We start from the raw sequence: 13,891 nt of genomic DNA, 5'->3' as shown, positions 1-13,891 counted from the left end.
CTCAGGTGCATCCTGTTTACATTGATCATCCTTTAGATGTTTCTACAACTTGACTGGAGTCCACCTGTGGTAAAGTCAATTAATTGGACATGATTTGGAAAAAGGTACACACCTGTCTATATAAGGTCCCACAGTTGACAGTGCATGTCTGAGCAAAAACCAAGCCATGTTTTCAAAGGAATTGTCTATAGAGCTCTGAGACAGGACAGTGTTAAAAGGCACAGATCTGGGGAAGGGTACCAAAAAATGTATTCAGCTGTGAAGGTCCCCCAAGAGCAGTGGCCTCCATCGTCATTAAAATGGAAGAAATTTCCTAGCGCTGGCCGCCTGGCCAAACTGAGCAATCGGGGTAGAAGGACCTTGGTCAGGGAGGTGACTAATAACCTGATGGTCACTCTGACAGAGCTCTAGAGTTCCTCTGAGGAGATGGGAGAACCTTCCAGAAGAACAACCATCTCTGCAGCACTCCACCAATCAGGCGTTTATGGTAGAGTGACCAGACGGAAGCCACTCATCAGTGAAAGGCACATGATCAAACCAAGATTGAACTCTTTGGCCTGAATGCCAAACTGCATGGTGGTGGCAGCATCATGCTGTGGACATGTTTTTCAGCAGCAGGGAATGGGAGACTAGTCAGGATCAAGGGAAAGATGAACGGAGAAAAGTACAAAGAGATCCTTGATGAAAACCTGCTCCAGAGCGCTCAGCCACTCAGACTGGGGTGAAGGTTCACCTTCCAACAGGAGACTGACCCTAAGCACACAGCCAAGACAACGCAGGAGTGGCTTCGAGACAAGTCTCTGAATGTCCTTAAGTGGCCCAGCCAGAGCCCGGACTTGAACATCTCTGGAGAGACCTGAAAATAGCTGTGCAGCGATGCTCCCCATCCAACCTGACAGAGCTTGAAAGAATCTGCAGAGAAGATTGGGAGAAACTTCCCAAAAACAGGTGTGCCAAACTTGTAGCATCATACCCAAGAAGGCTTGAGGCTGTAATTCCTGCCTAAGGTGCTTCAACAAAGTGCTTAGTGAAGGGTCTGAATAGTTATGTAAATGTGATATATTTCAGTTTTAATTTTTTATACATTTTCAAAAATGTCTAAAAGACTATTTTTGATTTGTCATTATGGGGTATTGTGTGTAGATTGATGAGGGGGAAAAAACAATTGAATCCATTTTAGAATAAGGCTGCAACGTAGGAAAATGTGGACAAAAATCAAGTGGTCTGAATACTTTCGAATGCACTGTAAACTAATGTATATACAAGAGACAAAATAAGTGTAAAACTAATAACAAAACTCCATGCTTTTTGGTAACACTACAAATTTCGGAAGTTGTAGGCGGAGCTAGAAAGTTGGCTGTCAGAAGTATTACAGTATAAACCTACTTTTAATCCATCTGTCTGCATATTTCAAGACATGACATAGGTGTTTAGTGAAATACTCGATGGGCTGGACTATTCTATTTTGTCATCACTCATTTTGAAAACAAAGTAAAGTCAATCAATCCACCATCATTGACACAATAGAAATATCAAATGATTTATTATTGAAATATTGAAATAGCATGGGCGACTGAGAAAAACAAAATTGGTACAATTTAAGACCAGGTGGCAAACAATAACGCAGGCATTAGGGATGGGGGGGTGAGCAGGTGGGGCTGGGCAGATCAGATGTAGTCGTTGTTTTTATGTGTCTAGAAGTTGTCGTTGAAATGTATAAAAAGTTTGTTTTCAAATGTTTAAAAAAAACTAAGAAAAGGAAAAATAGCATTATATACAGTTGAAGTGGGAAGTTTACATACACTTAGGTTGGAGTCATTAAAACTCATTTTTCAACCACTTCACAAATATCTTGTTAACAACTTGCCAAAAGTATAGTTTGTTAAGGGCATCTACTTTGTACATGACACAAGTAATTTTTTCAACAATTGTTTACAAACAAATGATTCCACTTATAATTCACTGTATCACAATTCCAGTGGGTCAGAAGTTTACATACACTAAGTAGCCTGTGCATTTAAACAGCTGGGAAAATTCCAGAAAATTATGTCATGGCTTTAGAAGCTTCTGATAGGCTAATTGACATCATTTGAGTCAATTGGAGGTGTAGCTGTGGATGTATTTCAAGGCCTACCTTCAAACTCGGTGCCTCTTTCATTGACATCATGGAAAAAGCAAAAGAAATCAGCCAAGACCTCAGAAAATAAATTGTGGGCGTCCACAAGTCTGGTTTATCCTTGGGAGCAATTTCCAAACGCCTGAAGGTACCACGTTCATCTGTACAAACAACAGTACGCAAGTATAAACACCATGGGACCACGCAGCCATCATACCGAACAGGAAGGAGACGCGTTCTGTCTCCTAGAGATGAACGTAAGTTGGTACAAAAAGTGCAAATCAATCCCAGAACAACAGCAAAGGACCTTGTGAAGATGCTGGAGGAAACGGGTACAAAAGTATTTATATCCACCGTAAAATGAGTCCTATATTGACATAACCTGAAAGGCCGCTCAGCAAGGAAGAAGCCACTGCTCCAAAACCGCCATAAAGCCAGACTACGGTTTGCAACTGCACATGGGACAAAGATCGTACTTTTTGAGAAATGTCCTCTCGTCTCATGAAACAAAAATAAAACTATTTGGTCATAATGACCATCGTTATGTTTGGAGGAAAAAGGGGGACGCTTGCAAGCCGAAGAACACCATCCCAACCGGGAAACACAGGGGTGGCAGCATCATGTTGTGGGGGTGCTTTGCTGCAGGAGGGACTGGTGCTTGAAGCAACATCTCAAGACATCAGTCAGGAAGTTAAAGCTTGGTCGCAAATGGGTCTTCCAAATAGACAATGACCCCAAGCATACTTCCAAAGTTATGGCAAAATGGCTTAAGGACAACAAAGTCAAGGTATTGGAGTGGCCATCACAAAGCCCTGACCTCAATCCTATAGAAAAGTTGTGGGCAGAACTGAAAAAGCGTGTGTGAGCAAGGAGGCCTACAAACCTGACTCAGTTACACCAGCTCTGTCAGGAGGAATGGGCCAAAATTCACCCAATTTATTGTGGTAAGGTTGTGGAAGGGTACCCGAAGCGTTTGACCCAATTTAAACAATTTAAAGGCAATGCTACCAAATACTAATTGAGTGTATGTAAACTTCTGACCCACTGGGAATGTGATGAAAGAAATAAAAGCTGAAATAAATCACTCTACTATTATTCTGACATTTCACATTCTTAAAATAAAGTGGTGATCCTAACTGACCTAAAACAGGGAATTTTTACTAGGATTAAATGTCAGGAATTGTGAAAAACTGAGTTTAAGTGTATTTGGCTAAGGTGTATGTAAACTTCCGACTTCAATTGTGTATATTATATATAACACACACATATATTTAAATAAAGCTAGTTTACTGTAATTCTACAGATTTTGTCATCGGGCTGAGGGAAAAATGTCAGTTTCAAAGCTAATTCCCTTCAATTATACACATTTGTGACATAGCATAAGAACAAGGCATAAGCCATCGAAATGGAATTTTACAGTTTTGGAATTTTATATTCTCCCGGACAGTGAATGTTAGTTCTAAAAGATGATGTTATTAAAAAATAGAATACTCCATTATCTTTTTACATGCTTTATATCTGGTTTTAGTCATTTTAGTTTATACTGAAAACCAGTGGTGTAAAGTACTTAAGTAGTACTTGAAAGTATTTTTACTTAAGTCAATTTTTAGGCATCTGTACTTTACTATTTATATTTGACAACTTTTACTCCCTCACATTCCTAAATAAATGTACTTTTTAACCCTATACATTTTTCATGACACCCAAAAGTACTCATTACATTTTGAATGCTTAACAGGAGAGGAAAATAGTCCCATTCACGTACCTATCAAGAGAACATCCCTGGTCATCCCTACTTCCTCTGATATGGCAGACTCACAAATGATGCATTTGTGCTCTCTAAGTATTGGAGTGTGCTGCTGGCAATCCGTAAATTCCTATCATTAGGTGACAAATGCTTAATTGATGCAAATATAAAGAGAGACCCTAGATATTTTGAATAGCATATTCTACCATCCTCTAAATAGAACAGGAATTCAGTAGCCTATTCTAGATTAAGGATAATGTGGTGAGCTAGTAACTACACAATATCACCTATAGAGGCTCAGTGGGATAATGTGCTTAGTGTATTAAAATATAGGCTAGCTTGAGCAATGGACTTGGGCTGATTTTTCAAAAGGGGTCAGGAGGGTACGGGGGATGAGCAGATATAAATAACCTGTCAATTGGGGAATCCTCCTACCCCTGTAATCCCGTTGAAAGGTGTTCCTTAGAGGTAATAATAGCACCGGTGGTTTACGAATGTGATTTAGTGCATGGCTGTGGGACAGGGCCCGGACAGCGTGTGGCAGGGTATGGGGGCCATGGCTAAGCTACTAACGGCTGTCTGTGGAGACAAATGAAAAGCCAAAGCCTCTCTGGCTTGCTTTCCCTCTGTGTGCAGTGTTTCCCCTATATGCTTTTAGCAGCGGTGCAAATAATACTTTTCGGGATGGTAAAAGGTTTTCAGCAATGGAGTAAAAATAAAGATACCTTCATAGAAAATGACTCAAATAAAAGTGAAAGTCACCCAGTAAAAATACTACTTGAGTAAAAGTCTAAAATTATTTGGTATCAAAAAAAAGTATCAAAAATAAATGTAATTGCAAAAATATACTTAAGTATCAAAAGTAAAAGTATAAATCATAAAAAAATCCTAATATTAATAAATACAAGATGATTAGTCAATTTGATTATTATTATTAATGATTATTGTCACCAGCATTCAAATCTGAGGTGGTAAGTGTGGTACATCCAATAAAATGTCCAACCTCCCAAATGGGCATCCCCACAACCACTCACTAATAATCAGATCTGAGGGATATACAGTGTCCTTTAATAGATTAAATAGACCACATTCAGTTCCAAGAAAAGCTACAGTGGCAAATCTGGAACAATGGCATCACTTGTGCGAAAGGCAAGCTGCTATTGTGGCAGTAGTTACACTCAACACCAATGTTGTTCCGCAGTCTGGGCTGCTGGACTAGTAGACGACATTTGTCCTTTGCAGGAATACCAGCGCATTAGCAAATTGTTGTTCATACACTGTTCAACATTCTTAGGGACATTACATTTTTCTATTCATTATAATTGGGCCAAATTTGTAAATGCACGTGGCAGTCAAGTTATGCAGAAATGTTTCAGCAAACTGATCCTCTTCAGTGTGCAGGTTGAGTAGGTAAACTCCAAACTAATTCTTCACTTCAATTTCTAGGGGGAAGAATTGTTGATGTCTGTCTAAATGACAAAGCAAGAGACTAGACTGACAATTTTAAAACAGCCACACCAGTAGAAAGCTTAAAGATGGCCAGATCTTATCCATGATGTTGCTCAACGATTTACGTCAATAAATCATTGTTTTATTCAAAGTATGATATATTTGGGCTTGAAGTGACAAATCTGAACTGCCCACTTTGTGAAAATCTGTGTAAATGCGGTGTCTTTTCCTATATAAGACATTCACATTTTTTCAGCCTAAATTTAGTTTCAGAGAAGGGTTTTATTTGAATGGTACCACCCACTAGCCTGGCATTGTATATTAATCAGAAACAGATGCAACATCAGTCCTCTTCGCGACTGAGATGAGCCAAACAGCCTTGTGTCCACCTGGCCACCTGAACCATGGAGCACATTAAAATAGGGGGTGCAAATTGTATGTTTTTGCACCTCTGCTTTTTATTTTTACGTGAAAATTACCATAATCCATTGGATAATTGGTCAATTTTCCCTTAATTTTTAGTTAGTCTGTATTAAAAATTCATATACAGTATCTGACCATTTTACAAAATTGTATAATTGCATGATATAATAGCATTTTGCAGACCTGCTCCCCCAGTCCCCCCAAGATTAATGTTTTTTGACCACTAAAGATTTGCTTCACTAAATGCTCTACTGCTTTCATTGGTGTTTTGTTAGCTAGAAACCATATAATGAAAAGGCACCCACAAAATAAAATTCAAAGGTCATTGTAGCCTATCATTTCACTTCCCCTGTGAGAACCATGAGCATGGACTGACTTGGCTTTTCTGTGCCGCAGCCGGCAAACGTTGCACAGTGTCCATTACAATGTAGAAAAACACATATCAGACTTCAAAGATAGGCCAGTGGTTTCTATCGGTGGTAAAGATTTCCATAAATCAATGCGTTTGACAAATCCAGCTCCAGAATCAGCCAGAGCCAGCTGGCTAATCTTTTGAATATGGTGTAGTAAAAAGAAGGAAAAAAATGCAACAGGTAACATTAGCTCGCTAGATAAAAATGTGCAAAATAGCGAGATTAGTTTAGCATGCTAGCTAGCTACACCGAAAGCCGTCAGTGCCCTATTTGTTGATGTTTATCAACTCCACCTGGAAATTCCAATACCCAATTTGTATAAGTAGCCTTTGTCATTCTTCAGAGCTGGAACCTAAACGTGCATTTTCTCTCTAGGACAGGGAATTACGTTGAAAGTGTCGGCAACTTGTCGGCAACTTCCTCGGGGAGGGTCCTTTAAAACACAAAGGCTATAGGGTAATTGTACCTATTTTCTAAATATTATGTTTTCTGTTGTTGGCAGACAAAGGACAAGACAGTCAGTCCCACATGGAATCCAAATAGTTTGTTGCCAAGGGATACTTAAGAGATTAGTGCTCAAATAATCAACCATTGTAAGTGAATCTGGTAGAGTAGAGACACAAACTTGTTTCTAGGTCGGGAATGTTTTCCAGGAACTAATCGTTTGTGCTGTGGGGGGAGAAAGTGTTTTTGAATGCATTTTGAAGGACATACTTCACATACTAGGCAATATACTGTAAAATTGATATGACAACTCTCCTGACCCAGTCCCACGCACATACAGACACAGCCGTTCTAGAAAAAACATATTGCAGAATCTGAGAGAATGTGAAAGAAACTCAGTCTGCCAAAGTTCACATACCCATATAAACCGATGCAAGCAAAAGCATCGACACACCTGGGCAAATCTGTCTTCATTCTTGAGGGACTCTATAATTAATCATGCAAGCTGATTAGAAAATGGGCCCATTTCTGCTTAAGGCAGCAAGGAGGTTAAGAAAACATGAGGGTCGTTCCATGTAATTTAAGCAAGCCATGACACCCACCATCTCAGATTGTTCTGAAATCATTTCTGTAGTTAGAAACAGATAAGATTAGCATTCCTGCAGCATTATTTTGTTGAAATATGATTTGATATCTGAGAAATTAAGCTAATTGTGTGGCTTTTGACCATTTCTTTGGATTCCTCATGTCAGCCTACTCACTGTTAGAAAAAAGTCTAAATCGGATGTTAGGTACTATATATTTATTGAATATTATATGAATCCTATAAATTAAAAATGGCCAATTTGCATACAATCAATTAGCTTAATTTCTCAAGAGATCAAATTATATTTCAACAAAATAATGTTGCAGGAATGCTAATCTTATCAGTTTCTAACAGAAACATTTTCAGAACAATCCGAGATGGTGGGTGTCAAAATCCTCTTTCTTGTGGTTTTTGAGGTGGAATGACCCATGACATATGGAAGAGATTAACATGGATGATATGAGCAGACTTGTGACGAGATAGGGTGATGGTCCATGCCTCAGTTTGAGGTACTTGTTGGCTCGCAAGACCTCATTCACTGCAGCTGTTATTGCCACAACGGTGATGAAGCTTGACTTCGGGAAAAAGACACCAATACTTGAGGGAAGCACTTTTGATATTTCATGAGTACCCTGAGAGTCCTACTCCCCAGAGAGGTTTTGCTGTGAGAACACTCAGGGATCTTTTTTCATGTTTTCATTCAGAGCCTTCAAGACCTTAATGCAACAGACTGTTCTTTCATCAAGGGAGATTAACTCCAAAGCACCCATTCATCACCTTCTTCCCCCCTGCCACGTGTGTGTACAGTACACGTGTTTATGTAATATATGCATGAGTGCGTGTGATAACATATAGGCCAGGGGTCCCCAATTACATTCAACCGATTTTTCCTTGAGCGGGTAGTCGGGGGGCCGGAACATAGTTCTAAATCATTTGTACACTGCAAATTGACCACTAGAATCCCAAACAGAGATAGCATTTGGCAAAAATTGATTACATTACAATCACATATGCCTCTCTAGTTATGCATGGGAATACTTGGGAACAGATTTCCTAATTTAAAATTACTTTGAGGAGATGCCCTGGTGACTTTACAGTCTTACGACCAACAACAACAAAAAAGAGGTTTGTTTTTGCGCAGAAAACGTGGGGGTGGGGGGAGGGGGACCCGCCGGCCGCCTATTGGGGAACCCGTGGGCTGATAATGAGCCTTTACTGTGGACTTTATGATGGCCATAATGAGTTACTACCCCCTCCATGAAATCCATTAAAGGCGGATATTAAAAAAAAAGTCTGAGCTCTGCACTGAATTACACCAGTATCATATGACCACATTACCCACATATAACTAACAAGGAGGACTAATCAGAGACATACACACAATCTACTGGAGCCACTTTCAAAACTGCAAAAAAGGGTCATTATAGTAATCAAAACAACAGACAGGTTTTGAATGCCCTGTATGATGTGATTAGGGCATTTCTTTCCTTTCAAATACACTATTTAAAATGGCATTGATGTCATCACTCTTATCAACTATTTGATTGAAGTACTTGCATTACTTTTCTAGAGGTGCTGAATTGGATGTGCAAACAAACACATGAACATCATGCCCTGGCTGTGACCAGTTCCTCAAACCCAGCAATGATGAGGTGGAGGTACCTAAACATGCTCATGTTTACTTCACATTACCACACAGATAATCATGTGTCTATTTTGAACCGAAATGTAATGTGCATCTAGCCTATTCATTATCAGACAGATGCTATGTCATGCTGTGTAGAATATAATACAAAATATGAGCTGCTGGAGGGGACCGTAATCAGGTTTCTAAAACGTGGTGCATTCATTAAGCCAAAGGGTACGCCAACTCACTCACACAATCCAAGTTGTTAAAAACAGAGAAGTGGGTGGGAGGGATACTTGTTGATGTGGATCTATCGGTCAGAGCTGCAGGTTGTGATGCACATCTGTAATAACTATGAGGCTTTGCTGGCAGCAGAACCAGATTAGACCCGCGCTTCAGGACATAATTGATGCGCTCAGTCAGCAGTGTGCAGCAATAGACCACTTGAGCTTGTATTTTTACCCCCTTCTCAGCCAGTGATTGGACATAATCATCCATGAAATGCCCAATTTCCATCAGTATAGCCTGTGGTGGACCATCCGTGATGGTCGGCCATTGTGCCGCATTCTAAAAAGGCCCCTTTTCATGTATTTTGGGGCGCTCACCATCCAGGGCTTTGTTTTTCACAGTGGTTGGGAAAGGAGGGATATAGTCGTTATTAAAATGCTTCAGTGATACAGGCACATCAGAGACTAGAACGACAACAGCCAGTGGTATCCAGAGCTCATATAAGGGAAAGAGGCAAATCACTCACAATGAATGGTCAACGGTAGAGATGAAAACACCCCCAGGAAATAGAGCTCCAAAAAATGTTGCTATACAAATATAATAAGCATTTCTAAGATATGAATGTCTCAATATACATGGAAATGTACATAGAAAAAACAGTAAACCAATATAAACCTCATAAAACCAATCTCAGATGTTGGCTCCGTCTGCCACGACAAAATAAAACTAACCAAATGTATTACTGTTCACCACCATGCATATTTGACAGCATGTCAGGAGACCTTGAATCAGGGCAACAAAACACTGGCCATGGAAACACGGGTATGCAACATGCAGGCGGCATGCCTTTTGAATGATTACCCCAGACACAATTCTATGTTCCAAACCACTGCTCTCCTAAAACTGTGGCTCAACTTTCATAATACTGCATGAGGGCAATTTCACGGTAACATAGTGATGCCGAGACTCAAGATTTTTCACTTTAAAATGTAAGTATGCCAAATAAAAACCAATGATTGCAAAGATAAAGTGGCACTCCAGTCTGCTTTTCACCTCATTTACTTAACACAAGGCACATCTCAATAGGTGGTCCAGATAAGTCATGACATGGCACAAGGCTTTCCTCTTTTGTTCTCTATTGTTCCTCAAGGAAGGGGGAAGGCCGATGACATCACGTATTACCATTAGACAAACTCCTTGAATGCACTACTTCTAGAAGTTTGCAATTGTGTCTAAAAAAACAACAACACTATTTTGTTAAAAAGGAATTTGTTTTACCCTTTAGTGTGTGTACCTCACTGTATTTATACTTGGGATATCGCTTTTCAATAGTAAAAGTTCAAAAATCGCTGTGCATACAACTTTAAATTGAACAAAAGCACATTTAGTTGAACAGCAGCGCAGATGTAAAGTTCCGTAACAGAATGAACGTTTGTGCCGTCATTCTGTTACCAAACTTTGTATGATGATTTGATAGTAACATAGGACAGGTGGGTTTCATTTATTAAAAAATATATATATTTTACCTTTATTTAACTAGGCAAATTTAACTAGGTTATTAGTGGTTGTTAAGCCCCAATGTAGAACTTGGTTTTCACCGGACTAAAAGAAACCAGCACTGGGACTCTCTGGCCATTAAAACTACATAGGGAATGAATAAAACAAAGATGGCCCTGGAAGCATAGTGATAGGTGAAACTACACCCATAATAGTGTAGTCCACAGCTAGGGAGCATGCTGATTATTGAAATGTCAAGTGTGAAGCTCCTGGTTTACTGTGGTACCATGTGCCAGGAGACCCGGACTCAAAGAGGGAAACCCTCGCACCACCCAAATGAATGGGAAGAACTCTGCAGAGGGTCTCTGTTATCAAAATAGCATTGGAAGTTGCTAGAGTGTAACAAAGCCTCCCCTCCAAAAAACTGCAAAGTTTGCACTGCAGCCAGGCCTGTACCACACATCTCAACAACACTGAGGTGAAAACTGGCATTTATGAAGCATGGGGTGGGCCCTATCTGGTCCAAACCCAGAATGTGTGAATTAATGGTATGTGTGTGCTTTTTTGCAGCACCATGAACAACAAAGGTTTGAAGTCAAGTGAATTCATGAGGTAGGCTACAGCAATGTGAAAAAATCATAGAGAATCATTATATTGTTCAGTGTGCTAAATAATGTAGTCATGGAAATAGACACATTTAAGTAGCCTATAATGTCATGATAAAAAGGTGGCAAAAGTGTACTTTCTACTCCTGAGGACACCGATGTGAACATGTACCCTGGTGTGTTATTGCAACCACTTAAAACAGAACAGGAATCCCATCGGTGTTTACAAGAGCTGTTGATAACGCAGTAATTTTCCACTTTCACTTCACAGTTGGGAGCAGATTGCCCGTGTTTACACCGCCCGCTGGGTTGAGTGGGGCATAGGGTCAACAGCATAGGCTGTGGTTGTGTGGCTCTTTAGTCTAATATAGCCTACGGCACCACTGATGACATGGCAAACGGAATGTCAAAACAACATACCTCAGTTTTTTCGATTTGTTTTCCTTCTTGTTGAGCACTCCGGGAACGCAGTTTGTGAGCTCGGTCCAATCTGCATGTAACCCGCAACTCCAGCCAGTGGAGAACCTCGAAAACAGCCAGGTCTCCTTTCTGTTGGGACGGTAGCATGTACACTTTTTCTGCCCTGGTCTGCAATCACACGGGACTTCTAGTCTAACATTTTGCACCAGATGCCTGCCAAAAGTGGTTCCGCCAGTTTTCTGTATGTGAAGAAACACTATCACGTCTTCACCCTTGATCTCGAAATCAACGGTGCGTTCCAAGTCTCTGACAGGGAAGTAGTACTTTTTTACATAATGGGGATCCGGAGTAGGGAAAATATCCATGTTGTCCTCGGCGAGGTACCCCTGTGGAGACCCGAAGTTCATCACCCCAGGAGCCACGTACTGATATAAAATCATCATGAAGAAGACGGATCCGACGACGATCAACAAAAATTTGCTGGTCCTCTCAACCATGTTCCCTCCAGTGCCGTTCATTTGTTACCATCTCCCAGATAACCGAAATGGGGGTACTTGGTACCTGAGCGTTGCGCTCTTCGTTTGTCCCTCCATAGACAGTGGGGTTTTAGCTCGTCAGAGGACCACGGAGCAATGAGAGAGCAGGCTTGGATACATTGTATCTCGCCCGCTTTCACAGAGCAACCTCAATCCGAGTTGGCAAAAATCCAAAGGTGCGGATCAGAAGCAACTTTGAACCTTGCTACGCCGACAGTCACAGCACTCTCAGCTCCCGCAGAAGAACTGTTCGCTTCTTACCAAAGTAAGCTGCATTCGAAACGTCTTCCCCCTCTACACTGTTGTTCGGTCGTCACTAGTTACCACAGTCACAAAGTCATAAATCCCGCCCATTTCTACAATTTATCTTCTTAAATTCTGATTTTCAAATCTTAACCTAACCTCAACCCTAACTTTAAACCCACTGCTAACTTTATGCCTAACCTCAAATTAAGACCTTTTTTTATATATATAATATAGCCAATTATCACTTTGTGGCTGTGGTAACCAGTGAAAACCCGGTTGTTCTGTTGCTCCAGGACCAGCATGCACAGCGACACCCACTTCTCAACACACATTTACGTTCATCTCACACACGCAAGAATAGCTACCTATAGGCCTACACGTGTAATTATTTGTTTGCAATACAACGCCCACAGTGGAATTCCTTGTCTCTAAAACCATATTAAATTACTATTATAAACTGAATTAACAACATATTCTATAGCATATATGGTATCTACAATGTGTTTTATAATTAGTGTCTAATTTATCCAAAGGAATGAATACAATGAGTGTGATTACATGCACACAATAATACGATGTGAACAGTAATGGTTTGATTTAAACGTTTACATGCTTTGCAAGAAGAATGATTGCCCTAATAATGCTGTTTGTATCGACACATCTCAAATCAGGCCACCTGATGCAGAAAATTGCCAATCAGAATAAACGTACCACAGCAACCATGTTATTTTTGTGATGCCTATTTGATGCGGAGTGCAGACATTTATGGTTTGTATGTGAAAACTATTTCTTAAATGCATACTTTTAGTTTCTCCGAACTAATTTTACTCGCGCAAAAGAAGGAAACTCGCGCTGCTCGTGCGCAGATTAAATGTATCGCTCTAACTCTGATCAAGGCGTTTACATGTCCTAATAATTCAAAAGATTGCTCAGAAAACCAGGTGTTTTAATAAACCTATGCTTACTTCGATTATGAGTTTACACGGATTAAGATAAGAAGAGTAAGGTGTTTACATGACTAATGCCATACTCGGCCTACTGCCATACTCAGTTTATTAATATCAAATTATTAGTGTTCATGTGAACGTACTCAATGAAAGGCACTGTGACAAAATATGTAATTATCATCATCAAACAACAAGTATTTGTAGGTCTAATGTTAGTGAAACACTTCACAGTGAAAAACAGTGGTGTCATGCACAACATTTTGAGGGTGCATTTATGGCCAAATCCCCGGATTTGCATAATTTCAGTGTATTGTATAATTGTATCCCAAAAATTGTCCCCATAGTTTCAACGGGCATGGTGAAATTTGTTTTAACAAGGTATAATGTCTCTGAAATTACAGTATCAGGCAACAAAAATGTAACCAAAATGAGAGTAATGATTATCAATACAGTAGGAGAATGTTAACCAGAAGATCAAACCTGTAGAAAACCTTGGAAACTTCAGGTATGTAAAAGGTAGGTGTTTTACATGGGTGCATTAGTAGGGGGCGATACTTCTTACCTCAGATACACAAAACAGTGTGCCATATTACTCCCAGGGCTATGT

General features: G+C 40.0%; 1 protein-coding gene across 1 annotated transcript in view; it reads right to left on the bottom strand.

Moving 5' to 3' along the window:
• The window catches only part of LOC129859177 (heparan-sulfate 6-O-sulfotransferase 1-B-like), a 96,942-nt gene extending 84,513 nt beyond the window's left edge, over nt 1-12,429 (bottom strand). Inside the window, exon 1 of the mRNA XM_055928620.1 lies at nt 11,556-12,429. Within this exon, the coding sequence (XP_055784595.1) occupies nt 11,556-12,073 (518 nt within the window). The 5' untranslated portion in view covers nt 12,074-12,429. The remainder of the gene's footprint in view (nt 1-11,555) is intronic.
• Between the last annotated feature and the right edge of the window lie 1,462 nt (nt 12,430-13,891).

Source organism: Salvelinus fontinalis, chromosome 7 (genome assembly GCF_029448725.1).
Source record: "Salvelinus fontinalis isolate EN_2023a chromosome 7, ASM2944872v1, whole genome shotgun sequence".
In the NCBI taxonomy this organism is placed as follows: domain Eukaryota; kingdom Metazoa; phylum Chordata; class Actinopteri; order Salmoniformes; family Salmonidae; genus Salvelinus; species Salvelinus fontinalis.
This window is presented reverse-complemented; position numbering and strand designations above follow the sequence as displayed.